Consider the following 21,748-nt stretch of genomic DNA (forward strand, 5'->3'; position numbering starts at 1 on the left):
GATGTCAGCTGGGACTGTCAACACAGGAAGCTGTTTATTAACAGACCCAATGTTACATAAACTGTTTTTACCTGATCACAGACTAAGAAAGTCATTTATTCCAGAACTAAATGTATAACCTGCTGAACTTCTGTGAGTTTTCATTTTTAATTTAATAACTGTTTAATTTTCAGCTGTGTTTTACTGGATTTAAAGACATGAAGCCGCAATCATTATTCACTTTGTTATTTGAAGATGTCATTCCTTGAACTTGCTTTGCTGTAAAAATCATTTTACTTCCAAAGCAGTTTTCATTTTTGAAAGTACACTATCACAATTAATTGATTCTAACTGGAGGCACATGTGAGAATCCTCAGGACAGAAGTCTTCTAAATCAGTTTTTAATTAATTTATAAATGCATTATGTAAAATTATACCACTTGATTTTAGATTATACCTCACATACGCCACTATTAAGGTACATTTTCAGGACTGATAGCACCATCATGTGGTAAAAAACTCTATTGCAAGTTTACATACTACACTGTACAGAGCCAAAAGAAAACATGATGTGCAGCCGTTTTCCATTGGCCAGCATTAAGACCATCTGAAGTTAAAACATCTGTGCCTGCTTCTAGCTAATATGGCACTTGTAGGATCAGTAAGGAAACTTTGATTTTTGGAGGCTGTAGTTTATGATGCTGTCAAATCTTATGAAAAGTAATAATTTTGTTTACAGCATTTCTAAAGATGAAGTTAAGGGATTTAAAAAGGGATTTTTTCTTTGTTAAAAAATGTGCAGATTTGTTCTGAAATGAAAAAAAAATGGACACACACAATAACACATTATCAGTTTCCAGACTTTTAATGTAAAAGACAAAACAATACAGGATTTGGTGATACAAGGGAAAAAAATATTATTTGCTCATTTGTCCTTCTCCTTCTGCTCCTTCTCCTTTTTGTCCTTTTCAGCCTTGGCCTCTTCAGCCTCGTGCCGCTTGATGAGCTCCTCTACTTCCTTCTGTTTGAGCACTTTGATTTTTGTTTTCCCATCTTCCCGTGTCAAGGTGGCAATCTCCACTGAAACAGTAAATGTGATTCAGCATTGTGTTATTGTAGCGTAGTTGTAGTTTTCATTTTAAATCTCTACTCGATGCACTTAGACAAATGCTGTGGATTGGGATTAAATTACTTATTTAGGCAAATAGCCACCTTGTTTATCTGATATACATCACTTTCTCTCTGTCTGATCCTAGTTATAGCTACAGTAAAGATATGTCCTGCTTTGACACAGTGTGAATCAGTAATACTGTCATTTCTAAAAACTAAACTCTGAGAGAGTACTATAGCTAAATCTCACCTTTTTCCGCTGAGAGCTTGCTGACGTCCATTGTTTTGTTGAGGACTTTGACGGCCAAAGCCAGAGCAGAGGAGAGAGTCATCTCCCCCTCTTTGTAGTCCTGCTTCAACATGGAAACTGCAGCCTGAGGCCAAGAAGTCAACAAATCAAACCCGATACAGAGGAAAAGTGTGACTGAACTCAACTTTGATGTGATGCAGGAAGATATTTCTTCAACTAACTTGTCTCTGAAGGTTGCATTGACAACCGTTATATTACCAACAAAATTTTAAATATACATTTTTAATGCCTAACACACTCAAATGTGTGATGAAAAAGGCACTCTTCTACCACATCAGTCATATGACACTGGATCTCATTAAATGAAAAGATGATGTATGCTGTTCACATTCAGAACTACCGCAATCATTTCTATACAACATTGTTCATATTCTGAATGACACCACAACAACTGCATGACACGGTCTGGTTTATCTGTTGAGAACCTCTCTCTGATTCTTATGATCTAAATGGTTTCAGACTTACAGCGCTGTTATTGCCAATGCAGGTTGCCTTCCAGCCTCCATAGTTGCCGCTTGGGTCACTCTGGTACAGCTGGAAACCGTAGTGTTTGTCCCACCCCATGTAGAGCAGAGAAACACCAAATGGCCTCTTCCCTTTAACAGAAAACCACACAGCTGTTACACAATGCCAAAATCCATCGTGTATAAGTCACCTGCAAGAATCTCTTAGCAACTACAGCAATAAACTAGATAAAGAGACTACTGTGCATCCTACCTCCAAACTGTGTGTAGGCTTGCTTGATGTCGCACAGGGCTGTCACCAACTGCTCACAGGGTATTGGCTCCTGGTATTGCAATAAATACCTGCAGAAAAATTCAAACTTGTCAACAGCTGGTGGTGAAGGTGATAAATGGCTAGAAAGAAAGCGATAAACCTGAGAATTCATATCATCATTTGACAGGTTCATAGTCGGCATTTTTATTTTTACCCTCTTAATTTAGCAAATCTGATGCTTGTATTCATGGGGTTGCATATTCAGGCTTTCATAACCTGGTCCTTTGTTTAATTGTTTAATAAAAGTTGAAAAAATATACTTTACACTTTTCCACTCAACATTAAAATATTTGAAAGGAAACAAACTCATCTGTTATTAAACTTACTTAGATCCAATATTTAGAAGCAGACCTAGAATATCCAAAGAGCTAAAGCCCTAAAATTTTTATGGTTGGCAGGTTTTCCTCTGAAGCTTACCTCTGTGCAATTAGCCGCAGTTCATTTGTCAGTACGTTGGCGTCTGATGTAATGCCAGCAACACTGCATGCCATGTCTCTGACAGAGATAAGCACACACAAGACCACAGTGCAGTGTTAGAATAACTGAGGGGTTTGTTTTTCTAAATGAAAGTATGCACTAAGTAGTTGGTGCAGTAGAGTCCCTCTGTAGTTCGGTTCACTCACTCGTTGAGCTTGTAGATCTTCTCAGAGAAGAAAACCTCATCAAGCAGCTTGTGGATGTTGCGTCTCTCTGCTGCTAACAGCACTCCATCATTTGCTAGAATCCCCAGACATGTTCCAGCATGACCGATTGCTTCCATGGCATATTCCACCTGATACAGGCGTCCTGCAAGTGACGGTCACAAAGTTTATATTGACCATTCTTGGCTAAAAACATTTAAACAAAATAAATTAAATTTTGACAAAATAAATAACTTAATTCACTAATGATAGCTCTGAGATGCGGCTGAAAGATAAAAAGTAGACCTTCTAAGTGGTACTTCAAGTCCAAACTAGTCAAACTAACGTAACTCAAAGTGTCTGAACTTAATTTCCTCAATATTACAGATCCATTCTTATGAACCAACAAAATCAAGGAAAAGCAATGTTCAATCCACATCTTAAAAATACAAAATATGCCATGTGATTTAGGGAGAAATTTCATAATATAGTGCACACTGCACATAACATATAAGGTTTTTGATCAGTTCACTCAATATTTCTTTAAGTGTTTAAAAAACAAAACAGACACTTGCCTTCAGGAGAAAATATGGTTGTCCGGGAATCATATCTGCGAGACTAAACAGCAAAGAAACAACAGGTAATAACTGACAGAAACAAGACACATGAAAAACAAAATCTTGCATGCTTTGTAAAGTAAAGTGATATTTGTGCAGAGTATAACAGCTACCTACCATTTTTTCACGTCACTGGAACTATCCTGCAAAATACAAAACAGTTGTTGTTATAAGACAGGGTAACCAGCAGAAACCACTGGGGGAATGTAACAGTACATTTACTCAAGTACTTGTACTTTGCTTGAGTATATCCATTTTTATAATTCTACTTCACAACATTTCCAAACCAAGCATTGTACTTTTTATTTCACTACATGTATGTGATCTAGTTATTTTACAGTAATAGATAATATTATAAAACACAATGCATTAAACCAGTTGCACCCAACATTTGGCTTGTGATAACTTCTATTTGTTTTTAGCATCAAAGAGACAGGTTTTTATCACAGTCCTTTATTTTTTATTCTTTATTATCCAATTTACCATCTCCTGACTGCCAAAGTTACCTTTACATCCCTTACAGGAGTCTAGCCTGCAGGTTGGAAACCACTAGACTTAACTCCCCGACTGTATAGTTCTTAAAAATAACATCACATCGAACAGCTACAACAGTAAAAAACAATTTATGCTTCATCATGATCAGTTTAATAACGCCTTTTTAATAATATCAGTTACAGAGAACATTTTCTGTATTCACTACCCTTTCCACGTCTAAACCACATCAGACCAGGTTTAAATAAAAAACCAATAGAGTTAGACTTGTCAAATCTGAATGAGAGTATCCCAGAGAAGCTAAAGACTTTATGAAACACGTCTTCAGATTTAAGAAAACTTTACTTAAAAGAGGCAAAGAAAAGCAGAAACCGTGGCTCAGTACTACAAGTTTAAGTCTCCTTTAAGAATCCAGAAGCCAAACAATGAGCTAACTTGGTTCTGTTTTTATTTTAAATAAAGAAACACACATCTCTCTGCCGATCTTATACAAGAATAAACCGCGAATCAAGTCACAGAGCACAGTTTTGGACACAATTGTTTGAGGTGTGTGACAGCTAGCTAACTGCTGCTAAAGAGAATGAATCTGCAATATCCGAGCATGCTAACTCGCTAGCATGCTGATTAGCTAGTTCCGTAAAAATGCCTTCTCGCTGGACCGCCACAGACTAAAGTTACAATTTATAATGATGGCAAAATAAAACAAAAATTTAACAAATAGTTAAATACGGATTCATTACCTTAGTTGAACGGTCCAAGTTAGCTTACTTTGGTCCAGGCAGAGAGCTCCGGTACTTTCAGTTTGATGTTCCCTGACACCGGATGTTGGCGGTGAAGTGGTCGCTCAGCAGCGCCACCCCTCGGTGGGAGGACCGACCGCTTCCTGTTTCTCTGTCTCCAGTTCAATTACAGGTGGAAGGTAAATCACTTTTACAAAATAGACAGATCAGATTCATCTTTATTGTAAGTAACAACTTAAATAGACGTCCTGGTGAGCAATTTGTCATTTTTCAAGGCAAAGCTACTCTGCCAGAGCAGTCCCCTCTGCCATCACAGAATTTAACAGAACACAATTTTAATTTAAATAAAAATTGCTCTTGAGTAAATTACTTTGTTACCTTTCTTATCTATAAAGATGCAGTAACTAAAGACCTAACTGGTTCAGAATTGATCAAACAGATGTCTTCAGAAGGGCATTTCATGGTCACAGCTTCTCATGTGTGACCTTTCCCCTTTTATTCTTGTTACAATTATGATTATTTTTTATGCATTTGTGGTTTGCACCATTGGTTGGACACGTTTTGTGAATTTTTTACGAAAAAAAAAACAACCAATCTAATCAAATAATTGAGAAATAATGACATGTAATCCATGATGAAAATAATCAGCCAGCTGCAACGGTAAAATGCTGTGTTCACATACAGTTATAAAACATTCGTAAAATTGTAATGTAGTCCTAAGTAGTTTTGCTGCCTAACCAAACTCCAACTGAAAACTGAAACTAGAAAGTCTTTTTGCCAGCAAAGCCCTGTCGCATGGCCACATATAATGCGTAGCTCCTATAACATTATTTGAAGTGGGTTTATGGTATATTTACAGTCAAAATTCGTCATATTGTATCTCTCACTTGGCTGACTGAACGCTCTACCTCCTCTCTTCGTTATTACGATATTAGCGATATCACTTGAACGCAGCATGTGTTTCATTGGTTGTTTGAGAGGCATGGTGTTTGAATGGGAACAGGAAGACATCCAACAGTTACCTCACTAGCTAGGAGGTTGCTAACTCCTTTTAAATAGCCTTACAGCTATTTAACGACGTTAGTTTGAATTATATATTTTAATTAGGTGTTGACACGATGTTTCAAGCCCGAATTACATTAAGGACATGACTCTGAAATAAACATCTGTCCCGAAGAGGTACGTGTTTAAATCATTGCTAACGCTGTGTAACTCAGAGCTAGCATACTTGAAGCTAGCACACGACGCTAGCACATACAGCAGGTCACAACTGGCATATTTTACGTAACACCTGCTTTTGTAATGGTTTGACTTACTTTGTTAGGGTTCAGTATGCGTTATTAACACAAACAGAAGTGCTTCCGTAGCTCTAGGTTGACCTCACACCGGCTCGGGAACACGGTGTCCTCTGAACAGTGTTGTCACCGGGGTCAAGTACAAACTGGTGAGATGATATTTAGCGGTGAGGTGATCAGAAGAGCGACTCTCTCATGGATAACTATTGATAAATATCATGTCGCTCCATTAGAAGTAACAGTTACGTGACAGCGTGAGGTTACATCGTTGTTTTTCACAGCAAAGAGGGCGGTTCTGTCATTTTTTGAGTCAATTCAGTGGGTTGTATTCACATGTTGTTGTTATCATTGTTATCATTCTTATTATTATAGGGAAGGTAATAATTAAAAAATACATCACATCACATATAAAGAGAGTTTTGTTTTCAGGATTGACAGCAGTAAAATAAAGTTACTTAAAAGAAAAAAAAACCCAACAACAATAAAATAACATAAAAAATGCTGGTTATGAGATGACAATCCCTCAATTGAGCATATTTCAATGAAAGCTAGCACTTTACAAAGTCTTGTCATTTGAAACTTCTTGTGCATATTTCCTTTTAAATTTTTAACCTGGAATTTAATTTAATTTTTAACCTAACTTCACAAGGAAGTGAACAGGGGCTGGGGGGGGGTCATGGTGGGACTTAAGACAATCCAAGTGCCTCTTGTTTCCATCCCACATTCTCATCAGTGATTGGAGTTTGCTTAGTTTTCATGAAGATGTTACATTTGTATGTATTATATGTCAAACTACAACTTCCAGTGTCAACAATGAACTTCCATGCTAAGTGAAAACTAGTTTACTGACTGTCCTGTTGTTGTTTATTCTGTCAGGCAGGAATCAGTCTGATGAGGGGGCACCTACAGCTGGCAGGATGCAGCAGAAAAGGAACATCCAGATCATTGAGTGGGAGGACCTCGACAAGAGGAAGTTCTACTCTTTTGGGGTGTTCATGACGATGACCATCCGGGCCACCGTCTACCCGGCCACACTCATCCGCACTCGGCTGCAGGTACAGAGGGGCAAATCGCTGTACAGCGGCACCTTTGATGCCTTCTTCAAGATCCTGCGGACGGAGGGTGTACGAGGCCTGTATCGTGGCTTCATGGTCAACACCTTCACACTCATCTCAGGCCAGGCTTACATTACCACCTACGAGCTAGTGAGGAAGTATGTCTCCCAGTATTCTGAGGACAATACAGTCAAGTCGCTGGTGGCGGGTGGCTCGGCCTCCCTAGTTGCTCAGAGCATCACTGTTCCCATAGATGTTGTCTCTCAGCAGCTGATGATGCAGGGTCAAGGGGAGCACCTCACCCGCTTTCGTCTCAATTCTAACCCAGATGGTGGAAAGCCCAAAAAGGTGTTCGGCCAAACCAGGAACATTATGGCTCAGATTTTTGCTGCTGATGGTTTCCGAGGCTTCTACAGGGGATATGTGGCATCTTTACTCACTTACATCCCAAACAGTGCTGTCTGGTGGCCTTTCTATCACTTCTATGCTGGTAAGCAACTGGCTCCTCTGTTTCTGTGAAGCACAAGGACACACTGCACTTTCTTTAAAAACCCTGAGCTTGTTTTTCTTATGAGCTATCTATGTTCCCAGTGCTTTTGTACGTCTGCAGTGCGATTGAATTCCACCAGTCCTTGCGATGTGGTTAATAAAGTTTCTGTGTGTTACACTGTACAGAGCAACTCTCTAAACTGGCTCCCAGTGACTGCCCTCATCTGATTCTGCAAGCCATGGCTGGACCTCTAGCCGCTGCTACTGCCTCAACTGTCACTAATCCAATGGATGTGGTTAGAGCCAGAGTGCAGGTAACCATCATTTACTGTGCATCTGTCATAATGCAGCAGGTATGATGAGGTCATTTAGGGCTGCATATGTTGAATGGATGATTCATAGCACAAAAAAACTCAATCCAGGCCAAGCTTTCTAATGTCTTTGTGAAGAAAGTTGGCAGAAAAGTGCACAGTCCATTGTGTTTAGTCACATATTTCAATAGCTGATTCAATAAATGTTAATAATTAGTCAGTTCTCTTTGGATGTGTGCGTAAGGTCTCAGGTTACCATTTCACTCTTCTGTAATTTGCATATCTTCACATACCAAGGAAGCTTTTCCTATTCAGGGCACAAAAGTGAAAGTGCTGTGGTGACAGGTTCACAAGCCAAGTCGTGCCTTCAGGAGGAGTCAGCCACCAAAATGAATTAATAGTGAGTGGAGGAAAGTACTATTTGGTAGGATTAATGTCTTAGAAAAGCTATGCCCTAACATTTCTGCCTCATGAGTCTGAACTATTACAAAGTCAAAGTCTGGATTTAATTAAATGACATATAATTGACAGTGAGCAAAGTCAGCTTCCAATATAGGGCCAGCTTTTTCATGTTCAGTTAATGATTAGGCCAAGTTAGGGATGAGTGACATGGTAAATAAGTAAAGTATTCATTTATTTCTGTTTTTATTTATTTTTCTAAGCTTGTGAATAAATCAGGATTTCAACGATTTTTCAGCGAAACACAGCAAAACTGAAACATTTTTTGTAGGCTAGGTTACTGTTTGACTTAAAATAACCAATATTGTGCATGTTGTAATAACAATGTAGATATTTTATGAACACCTGACATTAATCTCAGCCTTAGGCTAACATATTGGTTTGTGGTTCCAAATGATAACAGCATGTACTATACGTGTGTTTTGTTTAGGTTGAAGGGAGGTCTTCAGTCATCGAGACATTCAGACAGCTCATCAAAGAGGAGGGCTTCTGGGGTTTGACCAAAGGACTGTCAGCACGCATCATTTCATCCACACCCACTGCCATTGTCATGGTGGTCGGCTACGAGACGCTAAAAAAACTGAGTCTGCGACCAGAGCTGGTGGACTCGAGACACTGGTAGAAGATACCCGGACAAACAATATATGGACCACATGCCATTTTATCTCTCAGCCCCAAATTAGACGTCCTGTGAAAGCACTGGATGAAAGAAAGGTCTGTTTTAAATAACAGCCGGGGGAACAAAATGGAATCAGGCCACTTTAAACACACAAACTATGTGTTTAAATCTGTATTTGACCATTCATACCAACCTATTAGTTACAGATTAAATACCTGGCTATTTAAATTCATGCCCAGGTTTGCAGTTTGTGTTGCTGCTTTACAGGGTTAATTCTTTTTAGTGCAAATAGAAATGGTGACTGCAGTATTGTTTTAATACTCAGAGATGCAGACAAATTGATGCAACCTTGTAGGATTAATCTTCTACATTTGGTCATTGCACATTCTACAATCATGTTTAAGTAGAGAAAAGTGGAATTTATTGCTGACAGACTGTTTTTATCTCCAATTAAAAAAGCCAAGCAGTGCTGGGCCCACATAAAAACCTGGTTTTGATCAGGGTTTGGAGAGCGGTCGTATAACCAATGATGACGCATTCACTTCAGTCATAAACAAATCTCTCCCAAGGTTTTGTTTCCTTACTCTCACCAAACTGGCTTCTGTGTCTGTACTGCAGCTCCTTTCTCTTGGCCTTTTTAATTTGCTGCCTTCATAGTGTGAAGTCAAGACTAACAGTCTGCTTTTTGTTTTTAACTGCTGAATGTGCAAGAGAAGAACAGTAGGTTTTAGAATCTGTAACGTGGCAGTTTTTATTTTGTGGGTTTATTTGTAGAGTTGTATTGTTCTCAAGTCAAAATAAATGACTTGACAATTTCCATGCAAAACATTACACATTCAATGCCACGTTTTCTCAGACATTTTGTAACATACTGCAAGGATATCGACACTATTGAAAATATTTCAGTGATCAAGCTGGTTGATGAACGGCTGACTGGGTGTACTGGTAACTACCAGGAAGTTTTTGAGTATTTCCATTATGGTGGGCTCCCAGTTCAAACCTTTGAGGGAAATGTGATTGAAGCGCACTCAGCAGAAATAATGCTGTTGTGCTATTGTGACAGTAAATGTTTTAGTGCAATAATGTAAATGTTTTATCCTTGTCTGCACAAAATGTGATTGTATATTCTCTGTAAATCGTGTGAATAACATCATGCATTTTACCTAATTTATTTTGTTGTTTGCTTTCTGGGTTTTCTTCAAGTTTTTGGGCTTATGACCACGTAAATTCAAAAATTCACATTGTCATCTTTGTTTTTCTTTTGTTTAACATGAATAACTTTTAGTATTGTGGCTGACGCCGTTTGTTGCTTTTTTATCACTGCTTTAGTGGCTTTTTGGGGAAGGTAATTCACTTCAGAGAAAAAACAAATTATATTTTAAGTTTAGTGTCAGATGTGGTCAGTTTTTAGAATTTATCTTTTTTTTATTATTATTATTATTTACATATGAAATTAGATGAGGGGGTTCCTGAAGGCACATTCATAGATAAAGAAGAATGGTGACAGACTGTTTTAATTTGGTTGAAATCTGAAAGTTTGTTTAGATGAAGCCATAATGTCCCATAATGTCTTCTGAAGTATATGTAAGTTTGCTCAGGCCATGCCAGTGTATCAAACATTAATGGGATACATAATGAACTCTGGAACAGTTTCACTTGCTGTTAAAGGTCAGATCAGTTTTTGAACTTGTTCTTCAGGATAATTATTGTCATCTTTTCAAGGCATGTTTTACTAATACCTGGAGGCCTCAAGAAAGAGAAGGGAATCGATGCAAATGTCAGTTCATTTTCATTTTCTTCGCACAGCCCACAGTTACTCTACCAGTGTGATTATATTAACCAAAACTCGACTGTCGCATACAGAATACATCGTGGCTTCACATCATGTGTTGTCTCAGTCCTGGTTCATCGGCTTCGTTAATAAAACATCACGACTGCTAAACAAAGTTAGTTTGTGTTTTTACTGTGTTCCGAGCAGAATAAGCTGTTGAACCTACAGTAGGCTACGCTGATTCTCTTTAAATTTCTTATGTCAATGTTACCCATAAAACTTTTAAATTTAAATGTTTCATTACATTGATTTGATTAGCAGATGTGTCCTGTTGGGCCATATCTGTGGTCGTTTGAATGTCACATCACTTTAAGTTGGGTTTTGACTGGTTCCTCGTATCACTTTAAATATTAGCCTATCGCAGACATATACACGCACGCACGCACGCACGCACACACACATACACACACACAGGTGGTCTAATTTATCTCAGTTTACAGGTTCTCGCTGTGAAAACGTTTGAGAACCACTTGCAAAGTATAACCTCTAGGAAAAAAAAAAACAAAAACATGTCAACACTGTGCGTTCCCATCATCCTCAGGGAGTACATCGTGCAGTTGAGAAGGTATGGGAGGTGAAAATGTGATTCTGTGGCCTGAGAAGTTAATGTCTTTCCTTGATGTTCTCATAACCGTGGGGCGTCCATACATCTTATTGAAGGTGACACTCTGACATCAAAGGTCACATTATTATGGTAGTTAGGTAATGAGATGAGGGGAGTCACAGCTTGAAGTTAAAAACAGTGTTTTCCTGATAGTCTTGTCTGATTTGACTGTAAGAACAGACCCACAACATTTTGTTCAGGTACAATTCTTCTATTCTTATATAAGAGTCAACCTGCTGATTGCAATGCTTGTCATGATATTACAATTTTTTACTTTACAAAAAACAGGAAAAATATCCAGCACTTTGTAACAAACCTGACTTTAAGTTCAAATCTAACAAAAGCTCTGCTCTTTAGATCTATTTCATTGTGATGTACGATGCATAATAAAAGCTTTACATCGCTAGAGAAATGACTGCATATGAGTCAAAAATGCCACCCTTTTACAACAGAGATAACTCACTATAATACATTTAAAGTCAATTAGGCCATAAAACACCAAAGTAACTCCCACATATGTTAAAAATCAAAGTTTCCATGAGCAGGTCATTAGATGGCAGCAGACAAAGCTCTTACAGCTCACATTTTTCCCTCCATGCTTGTCACACGTCCTTAAACTTTCACTGGAAATAAAACCACCCAGAGACCAACAGATAAATCTACTGATGAATGAAACAAGCAAGGGGGACCGGTGAAGACGGCGGAGGCCTTCTTTGAGCTGACACTTCCTGGTGGGATGACAGAGTGCTCCCTGCGCTGCTCTATACATTAATTATCAAGCAGTGTCTGGAAGGCACTTTGTCAAAAAGACTGATGAGGTGCTGTCAGAGAGGAAACAAATCTGACTTGGCCGGGGTTAGAGGAAGGGCCTCTCATTCTCATGGGATGTAATGGTGGCAGCTCTGCGAGTGTGTGTTGGGTAAAAGGTGGGATAGTCAAAGCACTGAGAGGATCGGATTGTATTGAAAGGTTATTGTTGTGTAATCTCTTTTGCAGCTTTAGCCAAAGCTTTGAGATGTGGGGAGCAGCAAAGGACAAACATTATTAGAAAGGATCTTTCCTTATTCATCCTCAGTATGAGTGAAATGATGAGACAGGGGTTTACTGGAAACTCATCATGCGTTTATAAAAACATTTCATCTTAAAGTCATAAAACAGCACTCACATGCCCACATGTTCACTGAAACAGGTCCTGGTTACTGTGATTGTTCCTTCTCTCCATAAAGGCCATGACAAGATTCACTCCTAACTTGGTTCCAATGTAGTGACAGAGGACAAAATCCGCAGTCCTCGTTCTGTGTCAAAATGTGATCTGAAATTCAGCATGGTTGGATTAAATTCCTACGAAGCCCTGGGGCAAAAATGTGTTGTTGAGCCCCTACTGACCGCCACTATACATGGCAGTGTCTAATTTCCCCAGACGCCCAGAAATGAACCAGCAATCAGTAGCTGAAATGAGTCATCAATTAGGCAACTGACTCTGAAAAACTCACTCTATAAAATTTTTGTTGAGTAATAAATCCGTTAAATAAAACAAATAAAAAAGGTTCACAGGTCCTTGGATTTCTGTGTGAATTAAGCAGTTTGATCCACATTACGTGGACACAAATGATATGTACTAAATCCAAGAATCCACGTATGAACTTGAACATGAACTTTTATACAGATCACGGCCTGTGGATTCGGTGCCTCATTTCTAACACTGACATGGCTTTAGGAACGGATCTCTTCCTGGCCAGTATGGAGAGCAGGAACATGTAAACAACCAAAAACTGTGTCAATGTACAAAGGACATATATTTTAAGATATAACTTAAAAACATATGAACCTATCCTTTACATGTCCAAAAGGTGACCACAGCTGAAGAGAAGAGTGCACAACAAAACCTCTCCAGCTTCTTTAAGGATTGTCTGATGATTATATCAATGATATAATGATGTAATATAATGATGATGAAATTACAGAAATAAATTAATGAATGAAAAACAAGAAATTGGGTGATATTTAGCAAATGCATTTAATTATGAAGGTTTTATTTGCCCAAAAACAGGGCAAACATCCTGAGACACTGAGATTTCTTCCTCTACTTCTTACAGTGGAGGTGAATGAAATTTTCTTTATGCTGCTCAAACCAGTCAAAAATTAGTCAAAAATGTAAAATCAAATAGATGAAAAAGAGATCTGTGGATAGTCTTCAACACTCCATCTCGAACCAAAATTGTCTGCATGGCTAAATACAATCGGAGGCAGGTGGAAAAAAAAGAAAAATTTACTGCAATTTGGGTGAACTGACTCTATAAAAAAACCAAACCCTCCATATAAAAGGAAAAGTAGAAGAGCCTCTATTCAGCTGTGGGTGCCAATGAGAAATCTGTGAAAAAGACCGACACTTAAAGGCTTTAGGACTGAATATTTGTATAAATGCACCGCTGAGTTGCACAAACCCCAGTCAGACCTCAGTCAGAGATGAGGCATCAAGACCTTCCAACCAACACATAATTTAGCTGCATCATTAAAAGAACTCTGTAATGAGAATAAACCACCGAGTAGGCGTGTGTGGGAGAGGAAGCAGGGGTAGAGGGGGTTTAGTCTGCTGTGTGGGATCACTGCACACAGGGAGGAGAGGAGGAGGGAGCACAGGGACGGACAGAGGGAGAGAAAGAGCCTGAAGAAAGGGAGCGGAGGAGACAACAGACGACAGGAGGCGAAGGCTGACACGCAGACCAAACCCCACAAGGAAAATGCCCAATTTTGCAGGCAACTGGAAAATGAAAAGCAGTGAGAATTTCGATGAGTTGCTCAAAGCCCTGGGTGAGGAGAATTTACTCTTTTTTTTATATGAAGGTTTAAATGTGTTTTAGAGAGAATTATCCAGGGAGTGAACGCTAAATGAATAACCTTGTCTGAGGTCTATTATCTGCACTGTGGACATCCATATGGACATCTATAACTGGAATACAGACATCAGACTGCAATTGAGGTTCATGTTTGAAATGCTTGCAGAGCTGACTGGTTTGATTTTCAAACCTAACAACTGCTTAAGTGACTATACATACACTGTAGCATCTTAGACCACCTTTTCCACTATACGACCAACAATCCACTCTCTAATTTGAACTCCATAACACAGTTTTTTGCTGCAGGTTACAGGGGACAAATGTAACACTAAAGCCGTTCCCTCCACAGTGGAGTACAAGTGGTTTTAATTAAAGGAGGAGACGACGAACTCATCATGTACATGTACCGATGCTGAGTTTGAGCGATGGACTATGAGAGAAGAGAAACAGACTGAAGTGGTTCTCTCATCTAATTGTTTGCACTATGACTGTTTGACAGAGAGGGTTAATAGTTTTTCCACTCATTTGGAGGACAGACTCTATCATGATCTACAGGAGAGCTAAACAAAGCAAACGGCACCAGCATTCCTCCCTTTCATCACCTTGTCACTGCACTCTCCGTTCAAAATCTGCTGATAACAATCTCTCTTGCAGCTGCTGGAGGATCATTTCTTTAAATATGAAAACCAACAGCTTTGTACAGTGATATCTTCTCCTGTCAAATGAAAAGTGATTTGTTTTCACTGTGGTATGACTCTGCCTGAAATAGATACCTCTACCTTTATACATTTCTGGTAAATTAGCTTCATCTTTTTTTTTTTTTTTGTGGTGCCAGAGGCAGACAGAATACATGTGATGTGAGTTTTATCCATTTACTGCAGCACTACCTAATATTTAATCTGTGGGCTCACAGGTAGCTGTGTTCTTGTTTTCAGGTGTGAATGCCATGCTGAGGACAGTAGCAGTGGCCGCTGCATCCAAGCCCCATGTGGAGATAAGGCAGAACGGCGAGCACTTCTACATCAAGACTTCTACCACAGTCCGCACCACGGAGATCAACTTCGTCATTGGTGAGGAGTTTAATGAGGAGACCGTGGATGGCAGGAAGGTTAAGGTAATTTCAATTAACTGCCAAATCTGAACTTTTAATTTTGAAATATTCACTGCTCTTTCTGACCTCTAACAATAAGAAAATATGGGCATACAGTATATGAATTTGTTAGCTTCTTGTATTAAATACAAGTCTGGAATGTTTGAAAGTCCCACCTGCACCTGAACACATCACTGTGAAAGACTTTAAAAACTTTCTGCCGCAACCACTTCATGCAATATTACTAATTTGACAAAAATGGATTTCAAACAAGAGTCAACTCTGCAAGCTGATTTTCAACCTGTACCAAAACTAAGGAAGCCATGACAACCTGAAGGAGGTTAAAATGCACTCAAAAATCTAAAAACTGTAAGGACTTAAAAGTGGCAGACACTAGAAACTGAGCTAAAACATGTCTCAGTCTGGTATGACCCTCTAAAGACTGACAAGACAAACGAGATGAACAACAATCTCTTGTTTAATGTGTACTTTTGTTTAGCTGCGGACATCCTGTTAAATATAGGAAACATTATGTGATGTGATGCATTTCTATAGAGCTTGGCCACTTGGGAAACAGAAAACAAGATGTACTGCAAACAGACTCTTCTGAGTGGGAACGGCCCAAAGACCTTCTGGAGCCGAGAGCTCAGAGGGGACGAACTCATACTGGTGAGTAGTGTTTTAACTTCACTGGAACTACAAATATGGTGACAGATAAGAGAGTGCCACAAGCAGGTGTAGACTTAATATAATCTACAACTAACTTTCTCCTAGGAAAAAATACTATTTCCTCCATATTTTCTTTCATAAGATTGTGAATCCCAAATGCTCATAATGGAACGAGAGCAGGATGCCTACACAATGCCTCCCATTTTCATCTGAAGTCTCTGCAGATCAGTGAACAGATGTTTGGATGTTTTGCAAAGTGGGATGAGGTGTCAAATTTGGAGGTTGCTCTCTTTTTGACCAGACGAGCCACTGTCTGTTTCTACTCCTCTTCCTGCCAATAAGAAAACAACTGAAGGAACGGCTAAAGGGACAGTGTTTTTGATTAAGTTCAAAAACACTGTTGTTCTGGTGGTTTGGTGTAGCCTCATCTGAAAGGAACATTTTTGCAATTTGGCTGCCAAGCTGCCATTTAGCTTAGCTTATCATAGAGACTGGAAACAGAGGGAAACAGCTAGCCTGGTTCTGCGGAAAGGTAACAAAATCCACCAAGCAGCAGCTCTAACTTTCATTAATTTGCATGCTCTGTCTCGTTTGTTTAAACTGTATAAAAACCACATGTTGAGGGTTGTACGGGGGGGTTATGAGACAGACTAGTTCTCGGCTGAGAGTAGTTACTTCCTGGAGACTCTGCGGGTTGCCTGGCATCCTCACAAAACCCTTTTGTATTTACTACAGCTGCAACAGTTAGTCTATTAATCCATTAGCCGATTGACCTATTAATGATGACTTATTAATACAAACAGCCAATTCATAGTTTCAAAATAATTTTTCAAGCAAATGTGGCAAAAATTCACAGGTTCCAATCTCTGCAAATGTGACTATTTTCTAGTTTTCTTAGTCCTCTGTGACAGTACACTGACTATCTTTTCCTAATATCAGATTGGGCACTTATATCATGCATTTTTTTTTTACTCATTTGCTAAGATCTTCAATACCAAGAGATTAATTAAGAAAAGAATCTGTAGAATAATAAATACTGAAAATAAGTGCAGGCCTAGTTTCTATGCTTGGGTTTTTGTACGAGTTTAAAGATAAAGATATACAGCTTCTTATTTACTGTACAAACACGAGAGTGGTATCACATCCTCTCATCTAACTCGCAGCAAGAAAGCAAATGATTTCAGTGATGATGGTCATGCCAGCAGAATCCTGGCAGACGCGCAAACTAAAACTAGACAGATGGTCAAGTGAGGCCACAACTGGGTGGTTACACCAGATGTGAAAATGTCAATATTTTTCCAAAATGATTTGTAGTTCCTAGGAAATGTCCTAAATTCCCATGGCCACTTGGAGCAATCATCCATTGCTTGTATTTTTTTCTTCTGCCAGATAAGGGTGTGGATAAACATGCCTTTATCTGTTAGAGAGAACCTCTCACAGAAAATCTTATTAATAGAGGTCTGAAATGTAGGTGACATTTGTTATTCTTGGTCATTGATGTTGATCTGATTTTGCAATTGTCTGCATGATCCACATATAGAAAAAGTCACAATGGGCTGAAAGCAAGTGAATTATTTGTTTCAGTTTGCAGCAACACATAGTGAGGGGCTCTACGGGGAAACTGAATCCAGATTTCAAAGGAATGAATTAACTTTTCCTTGCCATACGTTTGTTGTTAGACGCAGCGTTTCACGCAGCATTTCATGATCTTGCAACCATCAGAGACACTTCTGCCTTCAGTTCCTGGCAAATCAAGATCGCTAAGACAAAGCGGTTTCTTCCCGTAAACATCTGGGATTTAACATGCTCGGATTTATTGGCCAGATGGACACAAAGCTTCTGAGTTCAGTTTGGCTTTGATGGAGAACTCGTCCTTACTGAGTGTGACTCACCTCTGCAGAGAGGAAATAAGGAAACATTTGTAAGGGGCTGTAATTTGGACTGAATGCAGGTTTTCAAACAGGGAACAAAGCTTAGACCAGGACCAAATCTGTTCTTATTCAAGATAAGGGTGTGTACGTCTGTCCATGTTGGAGTGATAGGCTGTAATCTGATAGGCATATGGGATTGAGTCATCGGAAAAAACCTTGACTTTCAAAGAAAAGACCATGAGTTTAAAAGCAATACCAGTGAGGAGGGAGAGGTCAGATATATATTCCCTGCTGTTCTGTAATTTCAGCATCACTTACTCATATTACACCTAAGTTCATGTATTATTTCAATTTTAAGATTAAAATGATGTTGAGGCAGAAATATTTGGCGGTTGAGGTCAGTACCTGTACACTCAGTTATCAAACCTCAAATCACCTTTAATAAACATGACTTCAAAGAGACATTTACACAATGAATAAACAAGTGTGGAGTTTCAAAGTTCCTTCCTTTGATAACATTTTGATTTCACGTACACTATGGCTCAGGATGAAAAGGTTCTTGATGATATTGTCAACAGACAGGTTTGTTTAAAAATAGACAAAGATTCATTTAATACTGACACATACTACAGACTGTATTCTTGTTGTTATGGAAAAGAAAAAGAAAATTCAGATATTCTCAGTAACAATAAGTACTTCAAGTACTTCTGAGAGCTGAAAGGTATTGATGACAGACTGGTTACTGTTCGTTTCCTTCACTAAAAATCAAATGTAGCACAAACAGAACCCAGTTCAAGATAATTGCTGCTAAAATAGCCCTTATAGACAATAAAGTTAAATAATTATCATTTAGCCTTTCCTTTGCTCACATCATTTCCCGAAACCCTGCAGCAAATGTTCGAGGTCGAGTAGAGCTGCAACTATTAGTTGATTAATCGATGAATTCAATGACAGAAAAGAATTAGCTGCTTTTCTTTGTTGTATGTGAGGACATTTTTCAAGCAAAAATGCCAAACAACTCACATTTGATGGCTCCAGCTTCATAAATGTAAATATATTTTTCCTCATCTTAATGTTGCAGGTAATAAATGTTTGGGTTTTGGACTGCTGGTCAGACGAAACAGGACATGTCAAGACTTTACATTTTTGTCATTCTAATGGGATTTTTTTCACAGTTCTACAGACCACAAAATGAATTGATTAATCAAGAAAATAATAGGCAGATTAAACAATTATGAAAATAATCATTAGCTGTTGCCCAAGTCTGGAGGTTGCCCTATGATAACACTGTGAAGTTATATACTGTTTATTAATACAGATTTTGGAACTAAGTGCTGAAAAGAATTTTTTTTTTCCATCAGAGCCAGATCAATAAAACGGCCAGGCCAATATATTAACTTATTGCAAATATATTCTATCAGTGTATATGCAGGCAAATAACAAGAAGTAATAACAAGACACTGCTGGACAGACATGCAAAAGCAGGTTTGATATCATTTAAAAACAGTCACAATTACATAGTTTGTCCACCAGAGGGCACTTTCAAGTTGACCTTTCAACCTTAAAATAATGAACTATTTTTGAAGCACCTTTTAAAACAATGTTACAAAGTGCATATAATAAAACTTTGAGCTCACATTAATCAAAGTTTAAAAACAGTCTGCATGTATCACTCTCAGGGTTTGAAAGATGAGGATGCTGAAAATATCCAGATTAGTGTGTATCTTATAAGTATGTTTCAAACAAATCTAAAGGATCATTGTTTGTATATTTAAAATCTAATATTTAATATATATATATATAATTTAATTAATATATTTAATATTTAAAAACAAAGTACTCTAGCCAAATACATGACTATTGGATTTTTTTAAATTTCCAAATAGAAGTAAAAGCACAGCTGGTTCAGTGGATTCGTCCAAAACTTCAGTCAAAACATGGTTCGATCTTCACAATTTCTTCATTACACATCTTTAATCTTTGTCTATATAACGATAAGAGCAGAACAGAAATGAACAAAGTCTCATCTAAGCTTGTTAAATCATTTTTCAGTTAATGTCGTAGAATACATGAGGAATACAGTCACCCTCCTCTGTTAGATACTGTTATATAAAGTACCAGTTCAATGTTCTGTTGCTACTAAACACTCTCCCTGTTAATATACAGGGAGCTAAAGTCTAACACCACCCATCTTCTACTAATGAGTTCACTCTCCGCTCTGTTCCCAGAGGAATGTGATCAATCCTTTTGTATAAACAGAGAAATTAATCTTGAATAAAAGCACCAGCCAGCAGATGAGGCAATCAGGCTCTCAGGGAGAGACAGATGGACTTGGGGTTTAATGAAAAGACAACATGTGGTGACTTACTGCGCTCACTGTGATAAGATGGGTGGACTGTAATGACCGTTTAGGGAGCCTACAGTAAAAAGGGGAAGAAGATAAATGCTTGAGAATGAAAAACTATTCTTTTATTTATCCATGTGAAAAACCTCAAACTTACATTTTAAGCTAATAAATATTGATTTTTTTTTTTAAGGCTTCATGCAACCCTGCACTAGCTAATTTGTGATGGGACTGAATCAGATGAAATTGTGTGGCTGTAATGGTGTCATGGGTCCAAATCTGTGTGTCCTCTCTTTAATTAGTCTCATTGATCATGCTGTTGAGAAACACCAGTGGACCCTGATGTTTCCTCCAGTTAATGTCTCCCTCGGCATCGCACCACGAGCCAGATGGAGCCATCTCAGATCCATTTTTTACAGCTCCAGCCTGCTTCCCCACCCTGCCACGCTGCATGGCCTGAGTTAATGATGATGTGTGGCGCTGCAGTGGCCCATAATGTTGCGCCCCAGGGACACTCATAAATCTTTGGACTTGGTCACATGCACTCCTGATGCTTTTTTACATTTCACTTGTAAACTTCTGTATCTACTTGGAGTAAATAATGAATTTTTGTACAAAAAAAAATATTTTCAAAAGTTGATGGTAATGTTGTGGTACTGCTTTAGCCCTCCTATTCTAAATTAATAAGCAGTATATAAAACTGTATAAAATAAGCGTTTATAAGACACTGTAATGCAGTTATAAGCAGATGTGAGTATTCATCACATGTTCAAAACATTACATAACGTACCAGCCCTATGCTTATATGCTCAATTTGATTTTGATGCCAGCAACACGTTTCAAAAAAGTTGGGACAGGGGCATGTTTACCACTGTGTTGCATCACCTCTTCTTTTAATAACACTCTGTAAATGCTGGGGAACTGAGGAGATCAGTTTCTGGAGTTTTGAAAGTGAAATGTTGTCCCATCCTTGCCTGATATAGGATTTCAACTGCTCAACAGTTTGGGGTCTCCTTTGTTGTATTTTTCGTGACAGGTCTGAAAAAATAGTGAAGTTTGTCTGTTAAAAATTTCCCAGAGAGCAAGGTAATGTCAGCCTGAAACCCAAAGAATCAGTTTACTATTACGTGCAACAAAGAAAAGTTTCAAAACCTCATCTTTGTGAAGCTAGAAACAGCAAATACTTGGCCTTTTGTTCGAAAAAGAACTGAATTGATTAATCGATTATAAAAATAGTTTGAGTCATTTTCTGTTGATCGTCTAATTGGTTGCAGCTTTATTCTCAGGAAAAATGCTAATGGAGTGACAATGATTTTCTTGTTCTTCCCTCTCAATCTTGTTTCAGACCTTTGGAGCTGATGAAGTGGTGTGCACAAGGATCTACGTACGTGCATAGGAGAAGTTCATGTCCAGCAAATAATCAGTCAGTGTCTCAACTGTCAGTGTGAGAAATTTCACATAAAAATCTCAGATAATCTGTTCTGACATTCAGTGTTTTGCATTTTCATGAAAATCACAATTTCAGCTGTTATTAATGCTCTTTTCATTTTTTGTATATAATTTTCCTTGCATTGGAAATTAAAAGATCAAAGTATGATTTTTTTGGTTATATTTTTCAATTCATTTTTT

At 38.3% G+C, this 21,748-nt stretch overlaps 3 protein-coding genes across 4 annotated transcripts; 2 read left to right on the forward strand and 1 right to left on the reverse strand.

The window, feature by feature from the left end:
• Positions 1–823: 823 nt before the first annotated feature.
• Positions 824–4,785, reverse strand: LOC139627995 (proteasome subunit alpha type-4-like). Its single transcript, XM_071489265.1, has 9 exons — positions 4,646–4,785; positions 3,531–3,556; positions 3,378–3,414; positions 2,800–2,968; positions 2,594–2,671; positions 2,117–2,205; positions 1,865–1,995; positions 1,340–1,463; positions 824–1,059 (listed from the first exon to the last, which is right to left on the reverse strand). Exons 2-9 carry the CDS (start codon positions 3,531–3,533, stop codon positions 905–907), a joined length of 786 nt encoding a protein of 261 aa, XP_071345366.1. The 5' UTR covers positions 3,534–3,556; positions 4,646–4,785; the 3' UTR covers positions 824–904.
• An 822-nt stretch (positions 4,786–5,607) lies between these two features.
• Positions 5,608–10,819, forward strand: slc25a44b (solute carrier family 25 member 44b). Of its 2 annotated transcripts, none has more exons than XM_071489263.1 (4): positions 5,608–5,824; positions 6,817–7,485; positions 7,671–7,798; positions 8,685–10,819. In XM_071489263.1, exons 2-4 carry the CDS (start codon positions 6,858–6,860, stop codon positions 8,874–8,876), a joined length of 948 nt encoding a protein of 315 aa, XP_071345364.1. In that variant the 5' UTR covers positions 5,608–5,824; positions 6,817–6,857; the 3' UTR covers positions 8,877–10,819. The 2 variants fall into 2 exon arrangements, with proteins under 2 accessions (XP_071345364.1, XP_071345365.1); XM_071489264.1 differs by lacking the exon at positions 8,685–10,819 and adding an exon at positions 8,111–8,643 and having other exon boundaries at positions 5,620–5,824.
• Positions 10,820–13,913: 3,094 nt separating this feature from the next.
• On the forward strand, positions 13,914–21,716 carry LOC139627990 (cellular retinoic acid-binding protein 1). Its single transcript, XM_071489250.1, has 4 exons — positions 13,914–14,119; positions 15,081–15,259; positions 15,791–15,904; positions 21,465–21,716. Exons 1-4 carry the CDS (start codon positions 14,050–14,052, stop codon positions 21,513–21,515), a joined length of 414 nt encoding a protein of 137 aa, XP_071345351.1. The 5' UTR covers positions 13,914–14,049; the 3' UTR covers positions 21,516–21,716.
• The last annotated feature ends 32 nt before the right edge of the window (positions 21,717–21,748 follow it).

This window comes from Trachinotus anak, unplaced genomic scaffold (assembly GCF_046630095.1).
Source record: "Trachinotus anak isolate AG129_WGS33_773 ecotype Australia unplaced genomic scaffold, CSIRO_AGI_Tana_v1 ptg000011l, whole genome shotgun sequence".
NCBI lineage: Eukaryota > Metazoa > Chordata > Actinopteri > Carangiformes > Carangidae > Trachinotus > Trachinotus anak.